Raw genomic sequence first — 24,485 nt, forward strand, 5'->3', positions numbered from 1 at the left:
CCAAAGCACTAGCTCATTTGGAAAGAAGAGCTGCAAATTGGGTTTTAAAATTGAAAAGATTTTATAATACAGAGGTACAAAACTGTGTTCAAAATATTTTAAAAGGAAAAAAAAAAGTCACTCCAAAGCTGAGACTGAATCGACTGAATTTCAGCCTGGAGCAAATTTTCATGATTAAGTTATAAACTCATGAAAATAAGGGTCTACAACAGCAACAGTTATTACAGGCCTTCAACTACAGCTGTGTTAGAGTGTGCTGCTATAATACCGTACAGGCATTAACGTTACTGGGCTGCAGAAATTACATGTCTATGTCAACAGATGTGTTTCTTGGAAGCCAGCTACAAAAATCAAGTTTATTCAAATGTTTGCCAGCTACCATATGCTGCAATACTACTTTAAATGCGACATAAGGCTTTGAGAACATACTTTTACTGCTATCTACACTTTGTTATTTACTTTCCATTTAGACTAAATACCAGAGACGGGGCACGCTAAGGGGTGCAGTGTCCTTGCTGTAAAAACATATTCTACCAGTTGTAATATTTAGAAAGAAAAAAAAATATGCATAGCACTAAGGCCTGGTTTGAGCACAGTGTTCGCACTTGCATAGAAGATTTCTGGGAAAGATCATTTTACATAGGACATTCAATTTGGGAACTTTTAATAATGGCCAAACATAATTTAAAATCATGCAAAAATCCCTGCATGAAGATAGCAGTACAGGAATGACTTGATGTGCAGAAAAAGAATTCATTTGCTCATATTCAGAGTACAGAAAAAAAACCACGATATATTTTAAATAATATTTGAACTATTTGGGCCCAATCCTACTCCATTGAAGCCAATGCCAAAAAGCCAGTAAGCAGCAGGATTGGGCCCTTTATGTTGCCACAAGGACTTGAACAAATAAACAGGACTGAATCATGTTCTAAGAGCTTCCACTATGTTTCTCCAAATGGGTCTAAGTAGCAAAAGCATGTTTTTCAGGTCATTTTTGTAGTGCAAGTACAGCAACCATGTACAGCATCAATTGTACATTATATACAGTTCACCCTATTAAAGTACAATTATCTGACTGTAACAGGGGACAGTGATACGTTCAGAAAATCGAGGGAGCTTTCAATGTAATTAGCAGGCAGTGGAGGGTCTGAACCTATTTTGGATTATAGGGGATTTCTGATCATTAAATTTGTACTGTTTTTTCTGAACTGAACTTTTTTGTTCATAAAGTGCACGATTTGTTGTGCTATTTTGAGTGGCAAAAGGAAATCTATTATTTGGAATTTATTTTCATTAAGAACTTGATCCTGAGAGACTCATACGCTCAAAGTTAAGCATGTGCTTAAGGGCTTTGAGCACTTGGACGCTTATCCAGCAAAGCACTTAAGCACATGCTTAACTACAAGTACATGAGTCTCTTGGGTTTAAAGTTCAGCACATGTTGAAGTACTTCATTGGATCAGGGCCAGAGCACTCAGCACCTTATAGGATGGAGCCCTAAAAGCTGAAATCCTTTCAACCAAGCTAGGCTCCATAAAATATTCTCCCGCCTAGTTAATATATCTTAAATCTGTCTTAAATTCTTTTAGGAAACTTTTCCAATTCCATTACCCTTTCATTGTTTAATTTATGCCATGTCCATCTTTCGAATACACATTATCCCAAAGAAATACCAAGTCAGTTTTATTCATAATGATGAATCTGCATATACTTGGCACTACGCCCAGTAGGCTTCCCCTGCTCTGGAAAGGAGCCGAATACTGTACTCAACAGCTTAGGAGTTATCGATACAGGTATATGACTAATGCAATCATGCCATAGCCATCAAATAAATCAGTATCTAAGAGAATATACGTCATTGGTGGCATAACATACCCTCCCACAATGTGCTGAAGATCTCCAGCAAAGTTGTAAGTAAACAACATTCCTTTTGGCCTTGTTTATAGTATTTTATGTCAGGAAGGCTTCCACTGATCCATACAAAATGTAATTTGTATGCTCTAATCATCCAGGGCCAGATGCTGCCCCTTCCAAGTCAAAAGTACTCACGCCACAGATTTCGGCAGGTCTCACTGCGCTATCATGTCAGCAGGATTTCTATTGTAATACGCCCTTTGATTTGCTTGGCTCGGTGCTTGAAGGAGCTGGCCTCTGGGAAGGGCTTTTAGATCTTCATTTAGCAAGCACATGGCCAGTATTTTACTCAGATAACATTAATCCAGCTTGTCTCATGTTACATATATGGACCAAAATATATGGTAACAGAAATTCTATTTAAAACAGCATAATATTAGGGGCAAGAACCACGTTGCATACCTCGGGATCTAAAAAACAGACACAATCTTTGCTACAACAGAGCCTTTTCATGGTTTTCCACCTCAGATTATTAGGATGCTTCCAAACAATGTATTAATTGTTCAACAATACACTGTATAAGAATGCTATACATGGCAACATCATGTAGTAAGGGTTGCAGGATTCTTTGGCTTGTGACATACATGAACTAAAAGGCATGCCACAAACATGCTTTTTGACTGTAATGATTAATGTTTGTAGATAGAAGCACTGTATAAATTTGTAGCCATAATACATGATTTAGACCACTGGCACAACCCAGAAGTCAAACCACAGCCACACGTGTGATGTGCAAGGCACATACCATAAAACCCGACTCCATCTCCCATTGCATTTAGCTAGAAATGGTACTGTCAAACAAGAAAACTGGGTCTATTTTGCTCACTCCAAAATTGAGAAGTTTTAAAAGAATGCTGCCACATGTAGTTCTCATTTTACTTATGCTTAGATAAAGGTGCTTCCCCTTTGACATGTCAGGTTTGGTCAGAAGAAAATAGATACTGTTTTACTTTACACAATATGCATTTCACTGTAATCCACTCATTGGATCACATCCATCCATATACATCTAATAAGTCCTCCAGGGAGAGTCAGAAATCAACATTATGTTCCTGATGCTAGAGTGTGCTTTTAGATCTCTGATTCAACTGACAGATGTGAAAAAATCACATGCTGCCAGAGTGCCAGACAACTCCCTAGCGACAACACAGGTGCAGATGGTGAAAAAGGCAAGTTATTCCAGCTAAGGTCGGCAATAGCTTATACTCAGAATGTTCGCTTCAGAGTGGAGTTTTTCTGATGACGTAGTATGACTCAGGGATCTGGAACCCCACCCTTTCTGGTGGGCAGGAATATATTAGCTCAGTTAGGTACAGAGGCTGCAGGGATGAAATACATGCAGCATGTATGAAAGAAGAAGTTAAACTTCGAAGATCCACAGGGGGCAATATCATTTGGCCTCAGCTTTGCAATAATCACCACCAAGCACAATTAGGGTGTGTTAATCACCGCTCACTCTTTTTTCTGATAATTATGGAATCAAACACATATGCTAAGAAAATGCCTGATGGAAAAGGCATACAGATTGAAGATACTATGCCAGGCCCTGACCCATGCTGCGGCTGCTTTGCTCCAGTCCACTGGCACAAAGCAGCATGGAGGTGGCTCAGTTGCCTGCCCAGAATTCCACAATGGCATAAAGGTTGGCTTAGCCAGCTCTCTGGCCCCTCTTCCATCCTGATATAGGGAGTGTGGCTGGGAACGTGGGGCATAGCCAGAACACTGCTTGGCTCCAACAACCTCCAGCTGGTGTAATGGTTTGCAAGCTGTTAATGCTAGATACACATTTGAGCAGCTGACCACTGTTCTAACATGTGCGGGGAATCAAACTGGCCCCTGGCAGCCCCAGGAGCAGGGGGGCATAAAGGTGGCATACAGTCACCATTGTTCTCTCCCTCCTCAGATCCTGCACCGGGCAGAGCCTCACCAAATGCAAAGCTTGATCCCAATGGCTGCAGTAACAAGCTCTGTCTGCAAGGCTCTATGAATAGTCCCTGTCCAGTAATGTTCAGTACTCCTGAGTACAACGCAAACACTAAAACAATTTTATTTCCTTCAGATTTAGAAATCTTTAATCTCAGATCCTTTAGCGCTTTTTGATTCCTCACACTCCTCCCCACCTCACAGACTTGAATGGCACCTATAATCTGCATACCATCCCCACATGACGTACAGGGCCAATTTATCCAAGTAATTGCAGGAACTGCCCATTGCACGAGCACTGATCAGGACCTGTGCAAACCCTATTTGTGCACATTAAGTTTGAAAATCTAGACCACAGTGGTAATGGTCAAATGCAGAGGTGGTAAGTAAAATGCTGTGGGTTATATGTCAAGAAGCAGCTAAACATGGTTGTACAGCCATCTATGGAGTTTACAGTGGCACATAATTAACTCTGAGGAGCTGGAAGAAGGCATAAGAAAGAGTAAATTAGAGAAGGGCACTCCTCCTTTAGCCTACATATTCATACATCTTCAGCTGTTATTGCTTTTCTTGCTACACTTGTGTCTTACAACCTCTTGGCCATGTGCACCAACCTAGATTCTTTCACACTCAGTGGGTCAAATTCAGATTTGATGTGCAAGGGGATTCAAGTTACACCTCTAAGCTCGTGTAGAATTTAAGGTCATGTAGTGTACATGCAGAGGGCGCCATGGGAAAATGCAAGATGCATACACTTTAGACTCCCCACAGAATCAGACACTATAGCTTCTTTAATATCAGTATCATTCTCCCTAAAAAAACCTCCAGAAATCACCAGTTTAAAATATTGATGGCAAAAAACCAAACAGAGGATTTATATGGTGCGCCCACACAGCATGCAGAAATATTTCACCAGCTGCTTTGATCATAAGAGCAAAACCATACCCAAGTGAACTGTATGCAAGACTTTTCTTAATGCCAATTGTAGGAGTTCTCTCTCCCTGAGCAAAGTAGGAAATACCTACTACTCCCCACCTTATGACCAAAGACAGAACAACCAACCATATATTTTACTGCCTCTAATACACAGCTGCTTTAGCCTTTAGGTAACCACCTATTCTGCCTGTATAGGAGAGCCAGCCACAATTAAAGGGCCCAAACTTGAAGGTTCAAACACCCAGAACACTCATTGAAGTCTAGGGGAGTTTTGGATGATCAATACTTCTCAGGGTCAGGCTCAAAATGAGCTCTAATATCTATAATACGTGTTTCTTTAATATTATCGAGCATATAATATATTCTAACTTATGGGTGATCTAGATGAATTTTCAAAAGCAGCAAATTAATAGACCATTTAATCAAATTTAAACAAACGTTATTTTCAAGACTACAAAGAGTTCAACATGAGGATTACAATAAAACAACGATGCCTGGCCTCTGTCTCCAGTGAGCTATTAAACTGATTTAATTTCCTTGAAACAACCCAGTATAGCAGATAAGGCAGTTGGTATGGCTGTGTTTTCCTCTGAAACAGCTGTGTTTGTTGCTATGGATATTCTTAAGCAAAAAGTTTCAAATTGGTAACAACAAATTCATATAAGATGTAAAAAACTGAGCAAATCTTGCCAAAAAACAAAACACAAAAAGAGTCAGGATGCTGCTTATCATAGTTAATTAAATACATCAGTCTGATTGATATGAAAATAACAGAGCTATTCTAATAATTTAAACATAGAGCTAATGCTTTTGTAAAAATACGTCTTGATGCTGTCATTTGACAGCTCTTGGATCTAGATGTTTTCATGAGCATCACAAATGGAACAAAACATATGCCTTAATCAATTTCATATGTCTTTTGTTCTGGGTCCTATTTTTAAATCAAACTTACATATTTCTATAACACTGAATATTTATTTTCAGTCTAAAAGTTAAAATAAGACTCATTCAGTTGTGCGGGAAATGTGACATCTTTACATCCCCTGCAACAGTAATTAAGTGGGGAGTTTTAAAACAGAAAAATAAAATAAGACTTGCAAAAATCTATCAATCATCGGGCTGCATAAGGTCTATAGGACCATGCCATCAACCGGGTACATGGAATGGAAAGTTAAGAAAATAAGAGACTGAACTGTTAGTCCTATACAGGAGGTAAGGATTCCATCCATTAATATATCATCCATCCTCAGGGATTACATCCATAAGCTAGTCTTATTCCATAATTTTGCACGAATGCATACAAAACCTTCACAATTCTCTGACTGAAGTTTTGCTTTCAATGAAGAATTTGCAAACTATTCTTCAAGAAGAATCTTATTTACATTTATCATTGTCAATAAAAAAATTCTACAGTCTAAGTTGTGTCACATCATCAGTATTTTCAATTTACAATTATAATAAATAACCATTAAACCAGTTTCACTAGAATGCGAACATATACACCGTGATCACAGCGTTCGTGATCTAGAGCACATACCTCTTTCACACTGAGGTCCAGTGAAGCCATATGTACAAGCACATCGGTTTGGAGCCACACATCTCCCTCCATTAAGGCACCCATTTTCACAGACAGCTGCAAGTGAAAGGGAGCAAAAAATAATCTTAACTGACATACTTTCATAATAGACGTAGTTTTACCAGCTTCGGGAAAAAATGGTGAAAACTGGGACTCTAATGAGACTGGATATTTTAGTTAAATTTAGATACAGGATCTATTTTTCAATGGACTTAAGTCTAAATTTCAGTTTTTACACAACTTCACAGGCTAAACTGAGTGAAGAATATTAATTTTTCCAAGGGCATATATTGCAAACACCTTAAAAATCAGAATCTCTCTGGGCTTCTGGTGTTTCCCCGGTATGGTACAGTTTAATTATGCTAGTTTCAAACATCCCTTTACATTTGGCATTAATTTTAGTAACGTTTAATTACTAAAGAGTAAAGAGATTAGGGCTGGGAAAACACATTATCTCCAAATCCTCCAAGTTCTGTCCATGCCTTTGTATAGTCCAGGAACAAATTAACAGACTGATTTGTTCACTCAGACTTATCAGAAATATGATTAAATATCCCAGGGTTTCTTGTCGACAACCAGTAAATCATGGTATCAGACAATATAGTAAAAAAAAGGTATCAGCTATTCATGTTTCATTGTTTGGATCCAAACAGAGGAACACCAGGTCTTGCAGCCTCATATGACCTGTCATGAGATATAGAACCCACTTCTCCTGACATGAAAGTTCAAAAGCATAGTTTCAGTTGTCAAAGATAATCAGTAAATGTAATATTCATATGAAACAAACATACTAGATTTTACATACAATTTGTTTTTGCAGTACCAATTGAAAAGGCAACCGATCTCTTTCCAAATGGAGCAGCCCCACAGGGTTTGCTCTCTGAGGTGACTCCGTTTAAGCAATATCTGTCTTAGTGACCCTGACTCTACTGAAGGAAACATATATAAACACACTTACACACTTTGCAAGACCGTCCTCCCTTTCCTACTTGCTATATCACATCCAAACCACACACATTGATTCCACCTACTCATTCATAACAAAGTTCTCCCTCCCCTTCAAATTCCTATGGTGAAATCCTGGCCCCACTAAAGGCAATGAGAATTTTGCCATTGCCATCAATGGGTCGGGATTTCATCCCTAGTTCTTACCCAAGGAAGAAATGTTTTTGTCTGTATTTAAATAAATTTTCCTTGTAGGATTAAAGCAACATGACAGCACTGGATTCAAAAGTGATCTCCGAGTTTATTAGAACTGTTGCAGCCCTGATGGGAAAGACACAATTAGCATCAGCCTTTGGTACTCTTCAAATAGTGAAGTCTGAAATGCCAGTGGAGACTCTCCCATGACTGCAATGTTCCTGGTTGTTAAGAGGAGAAGAGGTGGGTTTATACAGGATCTCAGTAAACCTAGCAAATATCCTATATAAAAGAAGCAAAGGACTCTTGTAATCCATTACAGAGATCTCACATAGGGCTGCCTAGATCAATTATGTGCTTCTTTAACAGAGCGGCACTTGCATTAAAGGAGTTCCCAGTTGTTTGTATTGCCTAGTTAGTATAGCTCCAGTCTGAACACAACAGCTAAGAAGAGATATGTAATTCAGGGCAAAATATGTTGGTCAAGGAGAGTAACTATGTCAAGCAAGCTTAACTAATGCCAAAATGAACAATCTGGTTATCAGGTACACTACATAATTCTATATTTAAAAATACACATATTACATAAAGTTACTATATTAAAAAAATCCTTGAGAAACTCTACTGTATGGAAACTGAATCCCCTGATAATATTGAAATTTAGGGCCTACTGCTGCAATGTGTAAACCCCTGGAGGCCAATGTGAATTTTGCTAGCATAAGGATCGGGTTATATCAATTATTATGAATTTATTTGATGTTTATTTTAATAGTTCTGATCAGAAAGAATTCACTTGGCACTTGATTCAAAGTCACGTGTGTTCCTGTAAAATTCCACTGTAGTTCACCAAGAGCGAGTCTAGTGTTAGCAGAGAGTTAGATTTGAATTGTGACTGACCAGTCTCTCTCAATATTGTGTATCTTTACAGTCTACATATGTAAATATTGGTTACTTACGCTGTCCGCAATGTGTTCCTGTGTATCCTTTCTGGCAGAGACAATGGTCATCACTGCAGCTACCTCCATTCATACACCTGATGTTGCAGTGTTGTACTTAAAAGAAAAATAATAAATTTTTCACAAGTTAGCAAAATAGTCAGGAATAGCTAAATGGCTCAGTGATTATTTTAGGGCTTTATTCTGTGAAGAGCTGAGCATCAAGGGCATCATTAGAAATAGAGGGTGCTTAGCATCCTTTAGGATTAGGTCTCTGGTACGTAAAAAGTGGAAGAGAAAACAATATTAAGTTTCAGTATTAAGGGACTCAAAACACTGCCAGAAACAAACGAAGGTACAATCTCCAGCTCCTATTCATTGAACTAACTAGAATTTCACACACAAGTAAGGGCTACAGGATACAGCCCCAGTTTACAGTGGTGAAACTAGGCCAGCAGAAAAGGGAAAGCAAATATGTTGGCAGACACTACCAGGCAGTAGCACCAGTGCTTAGCATCAGTGCAATGGAGGAATAGGCTCATGTGGGGAGCCTGCAAGACCCCTGCTCCTGTTAACACATGCAGATCAGGAAGGGGACCTGCAACATTAGGCCCTCTAGTGGGAGAAGGTGGAACTGCAGTGCAAATTCTCTGACTTGTGGACAGACAAGGTGCTGATGGTTGATGTGCTGGGGAGGAGTTTAGGGCAGCAGTGCTCCCCAAGGCCAGAGAAGGGGGAAATGCTCCCACAACTGTTAACAAAGGAAGGGTAGCTGTATTTCATGCTCCCCAAAACCTACGCATTTGCCGTTTACAAATGCGTAACATGCACTCTCTCTCTTACACCAATAAAGCTGAAAAGCCTGCACTACACTTTTCTGATCATAAGGACAAATATGTTATTCAACTAAGATGTCAGGAACCACTTAAATATCAGGCACTTCATTTGCATGGAAGCGGAGAGGCCTCATGATTTAATTCTCCTCACAGTTCCCACTGTCTAATAGATTCCAATTGAGGCAGACATTCTGAATATGTAGCCAGGAAATGGTTTCCTTCTTAACAGGAACCACATGAAAGGCTCCTCCCCAGATAGGATTACTGTCAGATTAATGTTTTGGTAGATTGGCACAGAGCACAGGATACCCACTACATTGTCTGAAATGTTCAGAAGGACTGAGGAAAAGAGACTGCACAAGCAACCACTGCATGTTACTGACAGATGGCAAATCACCACTGAAAGTTTGCTGCAGCAATGCTCCTTAGATCCCTTGGCAATTTAAGCTCCACAAAGATGCAAGTGAGATGGTTGTTGGGTTTTTGTCGTTTTTAAGGAGAAATAATAATTGTAGCTTTTGTTGCCACTGGTACATACTGCCACTCTATAATATATCCACCAATATAAACACAGATTGTTAGTGTTTAAATTGAATGAGGTTAAAACTAGAATTTATATTTCCCATGTTTCTAATAGTTGTGATACATCTTTGCTTTGCTATGGAAGTACTTTAGGCAACAAAAATAGTAACAACATTCCTCAACAAAAAGTGAAAATATCTGAAAATATTCAGAGTAAGTGTCTAAGTGAAGGTTTTTGGACAGCATCCTAAGTAGGTCAGAAAAAGGTGTATAGTTACTTTAAAATGTGTAGTTCAATTTAGCTTTATACAATCTTAGAAAAACAGAGGGGATTAGAAAAAGCATAGGAAATGATATCATCTGTCAAGCAGGGTAGGAACTTAAAAACCACAAACTGATTTCAATTAGAGCAAACCAAGCCAAAAGCTAATTTACATTCCCAGATGAGTATCAAAGCCGTTTAAATACTTTGAACTACATCTGAGATAAAAAGGTTAACAGTAGCTTAACTGCTAAGTTTTATATTATTTGTTCAAGTTGAAAGCAAAAGGATATTTCCCCATTTTGGGAAAAGGGATGGTTTTACATAGAATTCTGAAAAAAAAAAATAGTTTCCATCATTTGTCTTACTTCTCAAAGGCACTCTTCCAAAGTAAAATATTCCTCTCTACTTTTGAATGCATGGGAGTTTGGTGGTACATACAGTCATCATTACTAAAATGGCCCATTCAAGTCAGTGAGCTATCTCCCCTAGTGCCATACAGCAGAATCAGTGACATACAACAGGGAATCTAAACACTGACTTTGGATCCTCTTTTGACAATTTTTGGAAACACCAGTAAGAAACCATACTGAATATTCTAAAACATTAACCTTCCAAAGATGTATAGAAACACATGCATAGCCTGTCCAGAGTTTGGATCTATGACTGAAATTCTGAAAACCAGCACACTAATAAAGAGCCAGACACTCCCCTTGGTTACACCAGCAATTTCTTCATGTTCAGCTGTGTTGTTCTAGCTAGGAGAGAAGAATCTGTACCAAAAATTGCAGAATCAAAAAAATACAGGAATTACATGGGACTGGTGAGCTAGTACACATGGCTTTGCCATGTCTTAGATTGCACAGGAGATCGTTAAAAAACCCAAAATGATTTTTCTTTCAGGCCCAATCCTGAAAATCAATCCATCTACACTCTGAGCTGCCATGGACTTCAAACAGGAGTAGTTGCAGGAAAAGGGCCTTATAAATCTGCAAATTGCGCTGACAATTAACACTCAAAACAATGCGTAAGTAATCAAAGTTGCTACACAAATGGAAAAAATGGGCAGCACATTCAAAAGTAACAAATCCTGAAGTTTTAACTAAATTTTCAGTGAATAGAAGTAAGAATTTCAGGATTTGGCTTCACAGAGTTTCCATAGCATATCATACCAATATAGCTCATGACACATTCAAAAGAGCAGTAACAAGATAACACGCATTGTCCAGTCAATAATTCCAAGCAGGGAAACATAAGGATCTTTTGATATTAATAGTAAATTTGATATTAAGAGTAAAAGCAGCAGTAGTATCAATATCTCTGGAAAAGGGGCACTTTGTAGGATCAAGCACAGGGTTATCAGTAAGAATATTAGTGGCTATTTTTATAGAATTCTGTGACAAGAACGAACATTTCCACTCTAGCCCAAGTATTGTATAGAAGAGTTCCAAACAGCAGCTGTAAATGTGAAATGAGACCTTCGTGGCAACCCAAATGCAAAAGACATGTACATCTTAAGCATGCTTTTTTTGCGGGATGACTGACTCAGAAGACTAGAGTTGGGGGTGGACACTAAACCCACTGATCATGAAAGAAGGTGCACTCTGCCTCACTGCATGATATACAGAGCATGGTAGGAAAGTTGTGATGGCCCCAAAAGCCTTGGAAACATTAAAAATTTAAGATGATATAGCTTCTTCCTGATGGCAGCAAAAAGAAGAAAGGCATAAGCTTTGGGAGGTTCCGTTTGGTTTGAACAAGGACCTGGAGTCAGAGTCCTGATCCAAAGTCCACTGAAGTCAATGCAATTATTTCTGCTTGCCTTGCATTTTTAAATGACATTTTAGTCAGGGCTTTTGTGGGATGGTTGCGATATCTGTGGACTGACCCATGACCTCAGACAATCTCAAATACCTACAGACCTGCTGACTGGAAACATTTTTGAATCAGAGAATTCTCCAAGCCCAAAATGACTCAAAGGAGGAAGTTTTTCCATTTACAGAAAGGTGACAATCAAATCCCATTGGATGACGTCACTGACCTCAGAATCCCCCATTCCAATGCACCAAGGGACTCCTGAGGAGATGTTCCAAGAGGAAGGAATCAGGCAGGTCAACATCTTAAAATACCAAAGAAAAGCCTTTGCTTGTTGGCTTGCTTGACTGCATTGGCTGCTGCCATTAGCTGCTGGCCTCAGGACATGAATGCCACTATGACTGACCAAGAAGCCAGTGTTTCCTACGTCCTCCTAGCTAGCCACCAAGGGGCAGAAGTCCAGCAGCATGAAACACTGGAGATTTGACATTTACAAGGACATAACCTCTAGTCAGTCAGCAAGTCTGTTGAGATTAAAACATCTAAGCCAAGAAAACCACCAGCTAATCTTTTCAACCATGTACCAGCTTCCTAAAGCTAAATTAAACCAAAAAAGAATTGGGACAACCCAACCATCCTGCATAAATAGCAACCTTTTTGGTTTGGTTTTCTTTTCCAGTCTTCTTAATAGAGTAATTATTTGGGCAGGCTGCCTTAACTGGCACCAGAGCTGTAAGTCTCAGCATTAACTTCATCTTGGGAGCTCCCTGTATCAACTATGTGACTAGGACATGAATGTATCCATGAGATTGAGAATGCTTGCTATTTAGGGGGCTGATAAACAAGACTGCTGCCTTCCCAAATTATTATGTAGAGCTCACAGAGAACTGTTGGTTTATTTGATATGATTTAATCAACATGATAATTAGATTAATTTGATATTAACCTACTTTCTTTAAATCTTATTTATTTGTATTTATTTTATGTTTTTGCGTAGTTTAGTTCAGTTAATAAAATTTATACATGTGGAAACCTGTGTGGTTCACACATTTCTTCCACAGACATCAAACCTGACCTGAAGAGTCCTGAGATAAGTAAGAGTAGCAACTCTAAGACCCACCAAATGGTGATCCACAGGACTGCTCTATAGTCCTCCCCTAAGTGGGGCCCAAACACTGTTAGCTTTTGAAGGAAAGATGACTTCTGTAAATACCATTTCTTTCAATAAGCAACTTAGGTTCCAGAACCTTTGAGGGCCTGGGGTGCAGGATTCCAACTGATCAACATCAAGGCTGATCAATTCCCCATACTGTACACCCTATCCCATCCCCGCAGGATGTATTATGGATGGAACATCAGTCTTAACTTTGAATTTTCACTCCTCCTTAGGTCTGTCACAACCTTATATACTGTTGAATCAAACTCATGTTGTGAACAAATAATTTTTTTTGCCCATGTTAATAATGGCACTTTAAGGGCTAGCTTGTGCCTTCATTACTTAGGTTGGTGAGTACTGACTCATACAAGATGTCTCACTGAAATCAACAAGACCACTCATATGAGTGAGTATTCACCAGTGGTAAGGTTTGCACTATCCAACCCTACACTGTGAGAAGTCAATTTTTAAAACACAACATGCTTGACACTGCATGTTTCCTTTTGCATGTCTCTCAGGTGGGACAGTGAAAAACAATGAAGTTTGTTTCACTGTTCTTTATATGGTTAAATTTCAGCTTCTTAATCTGCAGTATTTGGGTTTCAAAAATTGCAGGGCAAAGACTACTGTTTTAAAAACAATTGTTTTAAATCAGAATTTATATTTATTAGCATCATTTGCAGAACATTTCCATTTGTCTTTGGTTTTATAAAAGCTTGTTTTGACAAAGTTTTAATCTGGAGCCAGATTTCAGTTGACAATATCCCTTTAATGTTAAACAGGTTTTTAATGTCACATTTCCTTTGTTTCTTAATGGCAGCTCCAAACTATTGTGGTCTATTGTGTATTCATGGAATCTGTCTATGATGCCAACTGTGCTAACCATTCACACAAAGTCTACTTTCTTGTGCAGTTGAAGTGCTTGGTGATAAAAATTACTACAGAAAAGCTCATCTAGGCAGTAGCCTGTATTCTAATTAACATAACTCAGTCATTTTTTATTTTAAACACTGGTTTGCTTTACTGATTAAAAACAGTGTGACCTCCAAAAGTGTGCCTAAAACTACTGTCCCATTTAAACAAGTTCCGAGTGATTTTTTTTTTTTAAACACGAGCTGCATGTAAAGTTAAAGCGTTAGTTTTTTATAATGTATATAGGAAATCCACAATGTTAAAAACAGCCAAAATCTAAGTAACAGTATAAGGGGAAAAACTGTCAGCACTGATTAAAAACAGTGATTAGTATAATACCTAAGATAGAACAGGAAATCACTTGGCAACAGAACAGCATTGGTCCTAACTGTTACTTTACTCAAAGCTGCAGCAGAATCTCTGGCATCCTTTAATCATGCCTGGAACTCCCATGAAAGCCATTGGGAGTTTGTGCAGAAATAAATGGCAGGATACAGCAGAAAAAAAAATTACTGGGTCAAATCCAAGTCTTTACTCATAATTTTTTAATTCATGACTCGGAAGAAACTTCCACTGAAGTCAACGTTGCCCAAATAAGGACGGAGCAAGTGCTAAGGGCCAGATCATGTCTGGCTCTTACACAGATATAGGAACATAAAACAGACTCAAAGACGACTTCCTTGGTGCATCTCAAAGGGGGCCAATGCACATAGTTAGGGCAGTACCATGCACCCTATGCAGGGAGACAGTAGCAAGCACATTTCCCCTGAGCAACAGGCACCTCAAAAGAAAAATTCTTTCTCCTTGAGGTAGAATTCCTCCCAGAGCTCTTCTGGGACTGTGTGGCACCAGACCATCCCTCAGGGCTCTACCTGCTAGGAATGAATCCAAAATAAGGACTTGGGAGCTTGATCCATTAAGAACAACATTTGCTATTATAACACGTCCCTCACTCACATTCCATATTTTCTTTTACTGCTACTACGTGAAAAAAAAAAAAGTTAAAACCACACAGACAGAAATGCTCAGCTAATATTAAAGCTCTTACACCTCTAAAAACAAAAGGAAAGAAAAGATGCCAACCTGAAAACCCCCACTGAGGATCCTGAAGAGATATCCACAAAGTGCAGACTCAATATATTGTAACACAAACAGGCAAGATAATATTGCAGACCTCAGTCAGACAGCTCCCCTTGACTTCGGGTTTAGACACTTGTGACAACCATGTAACTTTTACCTGAATATGGTCTTCAGGATCAGCCCCAGAAGGTGGACACCAAGCCTGACTGCTAACTGCATTTAAATGGAAATGGCCAAATTCTGTTTTCTGTTACACCTGATTAATCCCCTTGAAATCAGTAGGATTACCCAGGTAAATAAGAACAGAATCTGGCCCACCAATGCCCCATATGACTTCACTGGAGTTATATAAGTGAGTAGAATTTGGCCCACTGTCTGCAATAACGTGTCTATCATAATGCATTTTGTGCTGTTGATGTGTGCAAATCTAGTGTCTAGTAGAGAAGACAGGTTTCAGAGGGGTAGCCGTGTTAGTCTGTATCAGCAAAAACAACGAGGAGTCCTTGTGGCACCTTAGAGACTAACAAATTTATTTGGGAATAAGCTTTCATGGGCTATAACCCACTTCATCATTTTTAGTAGAGAAGAGGAATTTTCCAGAAAGTAAAAAATGCTGGAATTAGTGTGACTACTGGCAAGCTAATATGGTTTCTAATACAACTAATTTGGTTTTAATTTGGCAAAAGGAGTATCTCCCATAGCTAGCTTCTGAGTCATTGTTCAGTTTTCATCACAGGGGACTAGGCCTTCTTGGCTGTGGTAAGCAATTCTAGTGATTCAGAGGTTAGTTGTCTGAAACATTATTGACTGCTGATAGCTTGATCGACTGCAAACAGGAATAGAAGGTACAGCAAAATACTTACTTGACTTTGAACCACAGGAAGGTGCTATCTGGCCATTTGGACATGTGCACATGTTTGGTCTTGAACAAAATCCATCCCCACAGGAATGTCTGCAAATTGCTATAAATAAAATAAGAGAGACTTTAAAATATGTTTAAAAAAAAAGCCATAAAAACACAAAAGGCATCTGATTCACAACACAAATAGAGTATAATTACTAAAATATCCTCAGAGACAAGGTGGGTGAGGTAATATCTTTAATTGGACCAACCTGGACACCCATAGCTCGCAGAGAAGCATGCAGGTCACACCTCTAACTCCAGAAGCCTGCCTATGGCACAAGAACCCCGCTCTGGCTTCTGCCCACTTTGGTTACCATTTGCAGGGTGACCCCAACACACTCCCAGTCCCAATTTTCCCCAAAGCCATCTGCCCTGAAGTGTCCAGCCCTCTCCTTATGCAATAGAGGATATTCTCTCACTCACCTTCTCTCTCTAATATCCTAGGACTAACACAGTTACAGTAACACTGCAAACAAAATCTTGGCACACAGAAGGCAGAGTCTGTGGTGGGAACAGAGAGCAAAGGGGGCCGCTCCCATTATTTGTAGCAGACAGCCAGACTCTTGCTCCCAGAGAACAAGGCATGGTCAGGCATTAGAACCACCCATTAGATGCCCAAAAGGGGACACGCCTTAGGAGCCATGTGACCATGGTGTTGCCTACTACATCACTAGTGAAGGATGGAGCTGATGGGAGTGCAGGCCTGCACCTTTCATACAGCACCAAAGATGTACACAGCAATGTACTTGTCACCTCAGATATTACTCTCCCAGTCTCTGTCATCCACAGTCAAAACACCTCTAACAGCTGTTGCTGGTATGATACACTTTTACACAAATATACACATACAGAAACCTATAGTTGTAGATATATTTTATACCCCCTACGTACATTTCAGGACTAAAGTATAAAGAGGTCCAGCACTTGCACATAGCATAAATTCCTTTGCCATGTGGTGTTGCTGCCCTCCTAGATTATGAAAAAGCATTTGTGTTTAAATGTGGAAACAAAGGAACAGATTCCATAGCTACTGAAGAGCCTGAACATCTCTTGGTTTAGGGGATTTACCACAAACTCAAGAGGAACATACCTGTGGGACTCCCTTGTCCAAATATTTCCAACACATCAACTATATACATGCTGTACTGTAGCTCAGAGGGGGTTTTATATTATCTTGCATACGTTAAAATAGAAAATAAATGCAGTATGGCAGGTACTGAACTGATACCAGCAATAAATTCAGTTCTGCACCGTCAAAACAAACACGCACACAATGCAATGAGAAAAAGATAAATCTTGGCCATAATGTTCAATGACAGTAACTTACGGACTATGCATTGATTTCCACCAGGTAGCGTTTTCCATCCAGGGCAACAGTAGGCATTGTAACGTGATCCACACACATTGGGTCTAGAAGAAAAATTGTTTCTTGTTTTTCTCCAAAATACATTTTAATAACCAAGATTTGAAAATGTCAAAAATAAAATCAGTGCAGTACACATTATGGGAATCGGCTCTCAAGATAAATGTAGCTAGTGGTCTATGCCTATTTAACAGGAAGTATTTATACTAGTTATTGGCTTTAGGGATGCCTACTCTTTTATGATGCCAAAGATTACATTGCAAAAATTTGATATTAATTAAAACTACTCAAAGCAAAAGAAAAAATGTAACAGATCCGATAACTCAGATGCTACCAAGTATTTATGTGGACACTTAATTTAACTTAGAAAACAGAGCAACATATACGGGGTTCAACCCTGCATTCCTCATGCCAGCAGAACTCCCACTGAAATAAGGAGTGAGGGATCAAGCCTATGATCAGTGAGTAAAGAGAAAGTTTAGCACGCTCAGAATGACTCCTGACTCCTTGCAGCTTCATGCACTTTTCTATGTCCCTATCCAGCTCTAACATGCTATACTACTCCTGTTTTGACCGGAATAACCGGAATGCAATTACATTATGCTATTACATTAGACAAATTAGAAAGCCAATGCATGTAAATATGTATATAGTAAAAATGTGTCATTAGCAAAAAAAAAATTAAAATGTGTGTGTTCTAGTGAGCTGAAGTGCCTGTGAACTAAATACTGAAGCACCTGGTATGCTCAGAACCTATTATTGCTACTCAATTCTTAGACATAGGAATCAGTGGGGCCAATCCTTCAAACTCATACTTCCAAGCAGTAATACCTTTAAAGTGAGTGATAGATAAGTTTTGCAGTAGAAGTTTGAAGGATTGGGCCCTGTAGTGCCATATTTCTAAAAGTCAGTGAAAATACACAAGTTGAAACCAGCATTCTGTGCCTCTCTAGGATCAAATCTTCATTTTACTCCCATGAGTAGTCCCACTCAATGGAACTACTCCTGCAAGGAAGACTAACATGATATAGCTCCAAATGCAAGAAAATAGATCTTCCTTTTCTTTTATGTACCATAACCTTACTAGGGGACAGATCCTACAACCCTTACTCAGGCAACACAGCTTGAGTAAAGTATGCCAAAATCTAGACCTCGGTAAATATGTATTCCTTAGTATACACTGTAACATACAGACAGATTAAATGCTTGTTTTTATTTTTAGGACATCGTTTGACCTTGTTTAGATTTTTTTTGTTTTGTTTTACTATGAAATATAGATACAGAAAGTTCTTCAGCCATAGTATTACAATGTCTAAGTAAACATCTGCCCTGCATGGTGAGACACCTCAAGCACAGATTTCCAAACTTCTTTGATATTTATAAACATTTATTTGTGTGTATGTCCCAAATTACTGCCTTATATTTATCTAGTGATATGCATTATTAATAGAATCTTATGTATTATTATTTCACCAGCTTCAATGGCATCACTCTGGTGATTAAGGACCTGACCCAAAGCCCAATGGTGTCTATGGCAACACTCTCATCAACTTCAGTAGGTTTGGGGTCAATGGCTCCATGCTCAGCAAGGTAAGTACGGGCTGTACAATTGGGCCCAGTTTCTCAGAACATCACACTGCTCTTTTCTCTAATTGCTTTTACAGGTTTTAAAACTCCTCATTCATATATTTTCAACATACTCAATTGTAATTGTTTCAATTACATTCTCCAGGGCTACAACCATGTCACTTTCTAGGAGTTCCCCTCTCATCAATACAAAACTGCTCCAGTATCTCATGCCAAATCAAGACTGGGAACCAGGCAAGTGAGATTTGCTTTCACCTTCTCCTGTCTGAAGAAATAATGGAACTTATTAACATAGACTGGGTGGCATTGTTGGTACTTGTTACAACTGGAAACAAACTGACAGTATCCAGTTTTGGTTGGTGATAACCTCTCAGTATAAGGCCATAAGACAACAGTTACACACTGGGCCACATTTTGATCTCAGTTACACCAATTAGAGCAGTGTAAATCCAGATTAAGTAGATGGTCTTGTGGTTAAGACACAGGAATAAAGCTAGACAGAAACTGGAACTCCTGTTCCATGGGAAATTGTGAAATGTAAAAATTAATAAATTAAAAATAAATCCAAAATGGGACCTGGGGAGCTAACTGCCCTGGAGCCAATGACTTGAGAAGCCTTGGGAATCCCAACAGAAGCAGCTGGGACCTGGCTTTTTGAAGCTTGCATGGCAAGCAGGATCCCGTTGGAAACCTCCTGGTTTCCACTGCAATTTCATCAAACTTGGCATGTTCCTGCAGAATGTTTCAGTTTCAACAAGTTTGCATTTTTTGATAGAAAAAAAAAAAAACAGTTTCTGACCAGCTCTAGTGAGGAGATCAGTGTTCAATTCTCAGCTCTGCCACAGATGTCCTCCGTAACATTACCCTGTGTGCATCAGTCTATTTATAAAATGGGGATAAGGATTCCTGAGTTGTGAGCCTAAAATTCATTAACATTATGAGACACTCGATACTACAGTAATAAATGCTACAGAAATAAATACAATAATTGAATGAGATTAGAATCTAATCTCTCTCTTCTGTAATGTTGTGATAGTAATATATAGGTTGGACTAAATTAATCAATGATTTAAGTGGACACAACTCCATTGATTGCAATCACTTACGTTCATGGCCAATTTTGGTCACTGCATCTAAATACATAGTTCAACGCTTATAAAGTTATGCAAGTCTTGCTTTTCACCTGCTTATACTGAAGAAGCCATGTCAATAGTCTAGATATGCCAGTCATATACTTCCCTTTCCTACCGTTCCCTCAGTACAATCAAATTTAAAGAGGGCAGCTGAATTACACATCTTATTTCATAAGCAGTAACTTGGGATAATGAAACAAAATTATAACAAACGACAAACATTTATTTTGAAGGTAAAGAAAAAATGTAAGAACAAAAGCTCATATTTAAGTAATACTTTGTGATTAAATTATACATCTCTAAAAACCTATAAGATATATAGTAAAATAAACTGTTTGTTGTCCCCGGCAAGGTATGAAATGGAGCAAATTCACCAGGTTTCTTTTTTAAATATTTTAAGATCACTTATTATTGTCAACCAGTTAATTTTTTTTGTTGTAACACGGTCACAGGGACATATAGTCATAGAAACATTAGCTTTTAACAAATACACGTTCAAAGCACAATTTTTTCTTTTGAAATTATTGGTTACAGACACTAATGATGCATTATGAGGCACAATGCTAAGGAATATAACAATTTATCTGACTGGCGTTACATGGAGAATGCTCAGCAGGCATCTGGGAAGCAACAGACTCAATATGTCATGGGAGTAGTGATAAATATTGTTGACTGCATATAAGTCAGATGCCTTCAGCATCACCAACGCTGTCAGTTTTGTGTACATATTAGGTACATTTCTATGAAAGATGCCTAGAGCGTTGGATAGATACTTTTTTCTTTCAATAAAAAAAAAATCTCACCCTAGAATTTTGGACAGTAACCTCCTACCGCACATCATTAACAACACCTAAGCTCATTACACTGGACTAATATAAAACTTAGAGATCTAAAATGCAACAAAGTAGCTCAGTGAAAAGACTGGAGAGGCCTGAACTAGAACATGGTAGGCAGCAGAGCAAGCCACAGTGCCCTATCCACATCTCTCAGCTGTGTTCAGACCTCTATGGGGGGGCCTGATCCTTCAAGAGCTCTGCTTCCCACTGACGTTATTTTGATATGAATGTTTGTCAATTAAAACGGGATTTAGACCACCAAATCTTAATTGAGTTACCCAGGATGGCTCCCAGGTCTCATTTCTCAGAGGATCAATGAATTTCAAACCCCATCAGTAAATATGAGAAATGGATTATTTTTGCCAATATGCCCTTAAACTATGAAAATTTACTTGGCATTTTAGTTGTGTAGAATCAAAAAGGACAGCAGGCCACAGGCACTTAGAGTCAGAAACGGCTTGATGGCAACTCAGTCATCTCTACCCTGGACACTGAACTCTTCACTGTTTAAACTGGTTTTAAAATAACTTTTTTCCTCACAGAATAGGACAAAAACACTCCTGTTGTCTGGGGAAAATATATGGGCGGATGGGGAGGTGTTTTGGAGGGAAAAGGAAATCATGATCCACATTAAAATCCATCTGCCATCTCTTGCTGCTTAATCTTCCCGTTTCTGAAAGCCTTCTGAAATTTGTCATAATTGTTCTAAGCAGGCAAATGCTGACAGTTATTCTTGCTTTTTGCAACATATTTAGTACTGTGGACCGGCTGCAAAGATACGCGCTCCTAACATGTGAAAGATGGAATTAAAGGATTTTTAATAAGAGACTTCGGTACATATAAAAAGCAACCTCAGATCTCTGCGATGGTATCTGTGAACCCAATCCTGCTCCCACCTCTGAGAAACTGCCAGAACAGAGACACAGCAGAACTAGTCTGGAAAGAGAGGGTACAGGACTCGGGCCAATACATGGAGTCCTCCCATACGGCATACAACCAAATCTGGTTCTGTGGTGACTCCTTCCACCACCGCTGGATTAGGGTCGGATGGAGGTAAAGCAGCGGCAAAAAGACAAGAGGCAGGGGCAGAGCTGACAGACGCACTGCTATGCAGATTCACAACTACTGACCTCTCTGGAGGGGTGCAGCAGCAGAAACAGCAGAGCATTTCTACTGCAAAGTGAAGGTTCCTTCGCCCATCATCCCCACAGAACAACCTTGAATCAAAGCCTCGGACTTGGTGCACGTGCAAGGACCTGGGCACAGATATACAGTGCTGCTTCTTCACAATTTTAACACAGGTCTAGAAGAGAAGCAGCAAATCAATGACCCTCTAGCAGTGCTCCTCCAATCACGATTATGCATGCACAACATATATGATGTACATGCATAATCATAGAATCATAGAATATCAGGGTTGGAAGGGACCCCAGAAGGTCATCTAGTCCAACCCCCTGCTCAAAGCAGGACCAAGTCCCAGTTAAATCATCCCAGCCAGGGCTTTGTCAAGCCTGACCTTAAAAACCTCTAAGGAAGGAGATTCTACCACCTCCCTAGGTAACGCATTCCAGTGTTTCACCACCCTCTTAGTGAAAAAGTTTTTCCTAATATCCAATCTAAACCTCCCCCATTGCAACTTGAGACCATTACTCCTCGTTCTGTCATCTGCTACCATTGAGAACAGTCTAGAGCCATCCTCTTTGAAACTCCCTTTCAGGTAGTTGAAAGCAGCTATCAAATCCCCCCTCATTCTTCTCTTCTGCAGACTAAACAATCCCAGCTCCCTCAGCCTCTCCTCATAAGTCATGTGCTCTAGACCCCCAATCATTTTTGTTGCCCTTCGCTGTACTCTTTCCAATTTATCCACATCCTTCTTGTAGTGTGGGGCCCAAAACTGGACACAGTACTCCAGATGAGGCCTCACCAGTGTCGAATAGAGGGGAACGATCACGTCCCTCGATCTGCTCGCTATGCCCCTACTTATACATCCCAAAATGCCATTGGCCTTCTTGGCAACAAGGGCACACTGCTGACTCATATCCAGCTTCTCGTCCACTGTCACCCCTAGGTCCTTTTCCGCAGAACTGCTGCCGAGCCATTCGGTCCCTAGTCTGTAGCGGTGCATTGGATTCTTCCATCCTAAGTGCAGGACCCTGCACTTATCCTTATTGAACCTCATTAGATTTCTTTTGGCCCAATCCTCCAATTTGTCTAGGTCCTTCTGTATCCTATCCCTCCCCTCCAGCGTATCTACCACTCCTCCCAGTTTAGTATCATCCGCAAATTTGCTGAGAGTGCAATCCACACCATCCTCCAGATCATTTATGAAGATATTGAACAAAACGGGCCCCAGGACCGACCCCTGGGGCACTCCACTTGACACCGGCTGCCAACTAGACATGGAGCCATTGATCACTACCCGTTGAGCCCGACAATCTAGCCAGCTTTCTACCCACCTTATAGTGCATTCATCCGGCCCATACTTCCTTAACTTGCTGACAAGAATGCTGTGGGAGACCGTGTCAAAAGCTTTGCTAAAGTCAAGAAACAATACATCCACTGCTTTCCCTTCATCCACAGAACCAGTAATCTCATCATAAAAGGTTATGATACATTAAGCATTCATAAATCCTCCTTGTTCTTTTGTTTCATTAATACTACCCTAATATCAGCTTATTCTGATGGGACACTGAACAATCATGGCTATCATCAATGAAGTCCTGTATAATACTATCTACTAGTTCTGCTCCATTTCTATACTGTGCAGCACTGTCCCATTGTTTTGCCTTCCTTTCATCAACCAGTTCCTCCTTTACCACTTCAGCTTCACCCTGAAATATCGCCTGGGAGCGGCTGCCTGCTTTTTTTCAGAATGGATCTTGCTTACAGAGAATCTGTTTGAGAATTCGTAAGAGACAGGAAGATTCCATGAACCAGTATAGTAGAGTCACACCAATACCAAGCACCATAACCCAAGCACTATGACTGCCAAATAGTGTGGCAAGAGCTGGGGAAAGGGAAGAATTTCCCTTAATGAGGCAGCCGCAGGAGTGGGGAGAATTCGATTCCAGGGAAAGGTTGGTGGCATGTATACTGCTGCCCTTCCCAGGGGTTTTGACAGGGGAAGGCAGATCTGAAATGTAACCAGACTAGTATAGGAGCCCCATGGTGAAGTCTGCCCGGGGTGGTGCTGAATGTTCACATCTCCCAGTTGCCCTGGCCATGACCCTTCACAGAAAGCACAGCTCATTACTGGGGAAGACACTGCCCATCTGTGCATGAAAGTTGCTGGCACTGCTGGGAGATGTACCACAGACAGACAATCTGCCAGGAGCCCTGCCGTACACTAGTCAAAACTGGCGTTTCCCAGGGATGAATCAAGCGTGGGTTTGGAATAAATTAGACAGAGGCTAGACTGAGTGGGCAGAGTAAGGCTGAGAGAGTAGCAGAGACAGTTTGCTTGCCAGATAAAGACCGAACTGAGATGGAGAAAAAGCAGTTAGTTAAACTGGACAAGGGGAAGGATGTTGTAATGATCAGATACAGTACAGGGTGAAATCTCTAACCACTCTGCTCCCCATTCCCCCCTACCACAAAAAAAAAAATGCACCTGTACTCTTATTTTCAAGGAAAAGTTTGTTGATGTTAAGAA

The 24,485-nt window shown here is 39.8% G+C and overlaps 1 protein-coding gene across 4 annotated transcripts in view; it reads right to left on the minus strand.

The window, feature by feature from the left end:
* The window catches only part of FBN1 (fibrillin 1), a 217,149-nt gene that overhangs the window by 180,228 nt on the left and 12,436 nt on the right, over positions 1-24,485 (minus strand). For all 4 annotated transcript variants that reach the window (XM_038418952.2, XM_043494228.1, XM_038418951.2 and 1 more), the window contains exons 3-6: positions 17,242-17,324; positions 15,874-15,972; positions 8,449-8,544; positions 6,314-6,409 (exon numbers count right to left, since the gene is read on the minus strand). In XM_038418952.2, coding sequence (XP_038274880.1) covers positions 6,314-6,409; positions 8,449-8,544; positions 15,874-15,972; positions 17,242-17,324 — 374 coding nt within the window. The remainder of the gene's footprint in view (positions 1-6,313; positions 6,410-8,448; positions 8,545-15,873; positions 15,973-17,241; positions 17,325-24,485) is intronic.

The sequence above is a fragment of the Dermochelys coriacea genome, chromosome 10 (assembly GCF_009764565.3).
Source record: "Dermochelys coriacea isolate rDerCor1 chromosome 10, rDerCor1.pri.v4, whole genome shotgun sequence".
In the NCBI taxonomy this organism is placed as follows: Eukaryota; Metazoa; Chordata; order Testudines; family Dermochelyidae; genus Dermochelys; species Dermochelys coriacea.